Genomic DNA, 5,477 nt, shown 5'->3' with positions numbered 1-5,477 from the left:
ATCTAGTACGAACGGAGTATTATTGTCCTACCAACAATCTATACACATGCATCTCTTTTCATCCATCCAAATTTTGAAAAGGATCACTGCGAAGAAAAAGATTCACATAAAACTAATCGTACAACAATTGGAGAAATTTAAAGACAATCTTGACTTAAAACATTTTAAGTCGCAATATTGTTTTGACTTTTCAGGAAACAACAAGAAAGACGGCATATTGATATCATAAAATGGTTGCTAGTCCAAATCCTGCAAGCTTACATAAAATCAATCACGTTGTCACATTTATCATCTAATTGTACATGCTTTCTCCGTCCGTCTGATTTATCAGTAAAATCGCCTTTTTCAAATACTCTATTTATAGTTTTTTCATATTAGTTGAAAGAATTATAGCTTGATGGTCGCATGTTAAAAAAGTTGTCAACCATTCAAGATCACCAATTAATCTATACTTTTATTTTTGTAATTTGAAAAACTGACTCGCGCTAACTTTTTCTTAAATTCAAAAAAAATTGTCAGGCTCATTCCACCTTTTAACTTCGTAAGAGAATATTCCATTTCACATTCATAAATTCACAAGGATTATTATTTTAAAAAATATTAATGCTCGTTCGTTGACATTATTTTTTAAATTAAGTAAAAAATATTGTCATTACTCTGCAATTCACTCTGTTTTTTTATTTTGGTATTTCAAAAATAAAGCATATATATAGTGACGCAAGCATGATTCTACATGTAGTCCAGCGATATGAACACTTTGACATCCTTTAAAAAATTCTATGCTTTCGTACAAGTAACACAAAAAATAGAATAAAAAAAATGAACTTTCTAATTCAATGTACGTAATGAACTATACGTACATACATAAAAGTTGTCGGTAAGTAGCCAGGCGACGGCTGAGAAGCCACGACAATACTCTCCTTTGTTTGTCACCGTGGCACATTCATTAACCAACCACTTAATCCATTTTATTTATCTTTAATTTTAATTAGTTGTGATAATCATGTTAGTTATTTAATATATTTAAGTTGCATTGTTTGATTTCGGATAGAGTGAAAATTTCACGTCATGTTATTTAGCTACATTACAAAAAAATTACGGCACTAGTTACTCATTGAGTTTGATTTGCTTAATTAGGCAATTTAGCAAGTTAAATTTCAAATGCATTAGGAATCTTCTGCAAAGAGCCATTGTTATACGTACATACGTCCAAGAACAGAACATACGTATCCAGGAATATGTGTCTTTTATAAAATATAGTTTGACGTTTTTTATATAAGGATGTTTTCTCATCAAAATATATTCAGTGTCGTTTCGAAGAAAAATTCCGCACAGGTGCCTATGGCTATATACGTATAAATATGTGTTTATGTAGTCAACTAGTTGCTACTTGATTTTGCAATTTTGTCTTTGTTTCATATAGAGCACAACATTTGTATAGAGCTAGTTGTAACTTGTAAGGTCTGTTGGTTTCGGAAGGTACAGAAAAAAACGAAAATTTTCTTCTTTGTTTTTTGTCAAGAAAAAACGAAATTTTTCCAAAAATGGGAAGAACACCTTGTTGTGAGAAAGTGGGATTGAAGAGAGGGAGATGGACACCTAAAGAAGATGAAATCTTGACGAACTACATTCGTGCTAATGGTGAAGGCTCATGGAGATCATTACCTAAAAAAGCTGGTATGTTCGCGTAATTGATCAAATTTTAAGAATGGTCGTACATGTTTTGCATTGAAATCTCAGTCCTCGTTCAATTCTCATGAATCAAACGACACTTAAGTATTTGTCGGAGTAATTTACATTTGCAATGTATGTTTATGGATGCGTATTAATAAATTTTCTTTATAGGATTACTGAGGTGCGGTAAGAGTTGCAGATTAAGATGGATTAATTACTTGAGGCCTGACGTGAAGAGAGGAAAATTTTCGTCTGATGAGGAAGATACGATTATTAAGCTGCATGCATCTTTGGGAAATAGGTCAGTGCTGATTAGTACTAGCTACTGTAATTGAATTTCAGTATTATTTCCTTCCAAATAATGAAAAAAATTGTGTTCTTAGCAAGGTTAAATGATGATTTTGTGTTTGATATGTTGATAGGTGGTCTATGATTGCCGGTCATTTAGACGGTAGAACAGACAACGAGATCAAAAACTACTGGAATTCTCATTTGTGCAAAAAAGCAGAGAGGTTTCTGGTTACTGATCAAATCGAACAAAATGATACACTACTGTTAATGGATTCTAAACCCAAAGTGGACCGGAAAATCACGAAGAAACGAAGAAGCAAGCTGGGCCCGAAGATTCTGCTTGCTGAAAAGAAAGATAAAGTCTGCAATTCACCTCCAAGATTGTTAGAATTTCAGGGCGATTGTGATGAGAAAGTGCCAATAAAGCCTCCAACACCATTTACCGAGGAGGGGAATTTTGGTGATATTCCTGTGTGGACCGATAGAGGTCTAACCGAGTCCACAAGACTCCCTCATCAGCATGGTCTGGGTACTAATATTGTTCAGGATAAAGATTTAGCTGCTGAAACTTTCCTAGATTCTGGTTTTGATGATAATATACTGATAGATGAAGCATTTGAGATGGATTTTATTAATAAGGTGCTAAGTGATGTGGCTTTCAGCGGCCAGGAAACCACCCCGGCCTTTAACACAGGTAATGAGCTGGTGGAAGCTAATGATCAGAACAAAGAGATGAATGCCATGTTGGTTAATACTTCTTCCACGACAAATTCTACTTCCTGCATAAGTAAAGAATCCGAAGAAAATATGCTATGGGATTATTCGGATAGTGGTATGCAAGGAGACGTTTTCTGGGACGCTGAACAAGAGAGAATGGTAATGTCTTGGCTGTGGGAAACTCCTGGTGATGAAGGAAGAAGTAATAGCGATCATAAACTAGAGAGTAATTAATCAGATAGATTTATATTGTCACTATTTTTTAATTTATTACAAACTAGTTTCCTAGATCAAAAGTGTGGGCATTCTCACCTTTTGTATGTGTTGTATCAAAACTATGTTATGTTATTTTCATATCAGGGACTAGTGTATAGTCTATTTTCAACATGTACCTTATGCCTTCTGGTATAAAAACCCAAATTTGTATATTACATTTTATTGGCCGAAAAATTATCAGATGGATATGGATACAAAATTAATCAAATCTAATCCAAATCCCAACCGTTGACAAGCCTAGATGGCAGATTAAAATATCCTCAACTTTGAATTACAGTTCTGCAACTTCAAATTGCAGATGCAATAATCCCTCAGTCGAAACTAAACTCAGTTTATGACCGATAATCTAAACTTTACAAAAATGCAAATACGATTTCTGACAGATCATCTTTTGTTCCTATAAAACAAGTAAAACTTTGATGTTAAAGTATCTCCCCAGTTAACACTGATTCTATGGTGAGAATTAGAAGCTGAATTGCACATCAAGTGCTTTTTAGACAAGTCAGGTCATCACTGCACAACCAAAGAGCACCGTTCACGAACCTGGACCACCTCTTGAATGCCCTCACCTTCCTCCGATCACGATGTTGGCCTATGTAATTAATTTTATACTCGCAGGCTCGTAGCTAGCACCGACTGCATAAATAATACCCTACAAAAGATTAAAGCTAATTTTACAGATAACATCAAATTATAAGAATTGACAATTTGTCTCAGCAGTGCTAATATGATAGTCTGCTCTAAGATTTTACTGCAAAATTTCTGAGAGATGATCCTTCATGCGATGCCAGTAAAACTAAAATCAGAAGTAGCATCAGATCCGATGTAGTAGTTTCGGTGATTTGCTACAACATTCGGTGATTTGGTACAACATTGCTCAACACCTGATCATTAATTTACTTCAGTGTTATCTAATCACAACAGTTTATTGTACAGATTAAAAAAATAATTGCATAAACGAAGCTGTTCGATATGCTTATGCAAAATTTCAGGATTTTCACTCAACAAATATGTAAATTAAATAAATGGGAGTGGGAGTACTCGACCGAGTCCTTCCCTAAATTAAGCTTCGTAAGGAACCGGTCCATCTGAAAATCTTAAAGGGATCGCACATACTTTTATAGTCTTTGACAATAGGATCCTACTTAAGTTTTGTATACACTAATGGGCATAATTTTTTTTATCAAATTAAGTAAACTTTTCAAAAGTTACCTAAATAACTTTTCACCTTGATTAAATTTCAACTTTATATTGAAAAATTACTTGGATATGGGCTTCCTTTAAACCCTTTTGCAGAGTCGAAAACATGATGCAATATTTAGCTGGTGTTCAACATGTATAAATACATGTTATCCTCAGCCCTAACCCTGAATATCTTAAATTGTCGTTATCTTATCTTTTCTTTCTTCTCAAGAAACCACCATGATGAAGAAAACAAGTGGTCGTAAGAAAATTGAAATCAAGAAAATAGAAAAAACTGAGAGCGGTCGGGTCACATTCACCAAACGTCGCCGCGGACTGTTGAACAAAGCTAGTGAATTATGTGTTTTAAGCGGTGCGGAGATTGCCATTCTTGCTCAATCCAAAGGAGGTCGTGTGTTTGCTTTCGGTCATCCTAGTGTCGATTCTGTTATCGATACTTATCTTGGAAATAATGTTTCGAATTCGTCTGCGGTGAGTGAAAATCCAACTTACATGCTGGAAGAGTATAACAAAGAGTACGGAAAGATTTGCAAGGAGTTGGAAGTTGAGAAGAATAAATTCAAAAGTGTCGAACGAAGTGACGGGTGGTGGGAAAAGTCTTTTGAGAATTTGGAGGTTCATAAACTTGAGACTTTTATTAATTCATTGGAGAAGTTGAAGTTCAATTTGACAAAGAAAGCTGACGAGTTGAAGAATATGTCTGCGAGTTCTTCGTCAGATCACAATATTGATGGATTACTTGATGAGTTACTTTCAAATAATTTTGGTGATGCTAATGAAGATTTGATGACAGTCTAGTAATTTTGGCACTTTCTGAGTTCTCCCTGATCTCTGTTTTGGATCAAGGGTTTGTTATTCTGGCTAGAAGAAATTGGGATAAATTTATATTATATTTTATATATGCTATGTTATAAACAATGTTATATTAATTTATTGTTTTCTTGTACTTCTTTTTATTAATACAAGTATATAACCATTGTGATGCACGGTTGTTTTTAAATATAGTGTAGTTAGGATTCCAACCTTATCACTTGTATAATAATTTTACAATGCACGATTATTTTTATCATAAATTATAATTTTAATATATGTTGCTAATAGGATTTGAAACTTATATCCCTTTATTAATAATTTTTAAGATTATATATAATGGTTCTCATCAATTTGATTTGACGGTTCTAAATTGAGTGACGAAGGACCAACATCAAAATTTTTAATATTTCGTGTTTAATATAACATTATATATATACGCCTTCCAAAAGATATATCTTTTTCTTCTAAACGATAATGATAGAATAAATACCGCCCCAAATTTT

The 5,477-nt window shown here is 33.6% G+C and overlaps 2 protein-coding genes across 2 annotated transcripts; both read left to right on the top strand.

Moving 5' to 3' along the window:
• The first annotated feature begins 1,167 nt into the window (after nt 1–1,167).
• Nucleotides 1,168–3,133, top strand: LOC141689142 (uncharacterized). The gene is made up of 3 exons (XM_074493326.1): nt 1,168–1,677; nt 1,846–1,975; nt 2,097–3,133. The coding sequence occupies exons 1-3, from the start codon at nt 1,545–1,547 to the stop codon at nt 2,914–2,916; spliced, it is 1,083 nt and encodes a 360-aa protein (XP_074349427.1). The 5' UTR covers nt 1,168–1,544; the 3' UTR covers nt 2,917–3,133.
• A 1,111-nt stretch (nt 3,134–4,244) lies between these two features.
• Nucleotides 4,245–5,144, top strand: LOC141693156 (agamous-like MADS-box protein AGL62). Its single transcript, XM_074498174.1, has one exon. The coding sequence runs from the start codon at nt 4,381–4,383 to the stop codon at nt 4,957–4,959; it is 579 nt and encodes a 192-aa protein (XP_074354275.1). The 5' UTR covers nt 4,245–4,380; the 3' UTR covers nt 4,960–5,144.
• Nucleotides 5,145–5,477: the final 333 nt, after the last annotated feature.

Source organism: Apium graveolens, chromosome 10, assembly GCF_009905375.1.
Source record: "Apium graveolens cultivar Ventura chromosome 10, ASM990537v1, whole genome shotgun sequence".
Taxonomy (NCBI): Eukaryota; Viridiplantae; Streptophyta; class Magnoliopsida; order Apiales; family Apiaceae; genus Apium; species Apium graveolens.
Note: the sequence above shows the minus strand (reverse complement) of the source record. Positions and strands in the feature narration are given on the sequence as shown.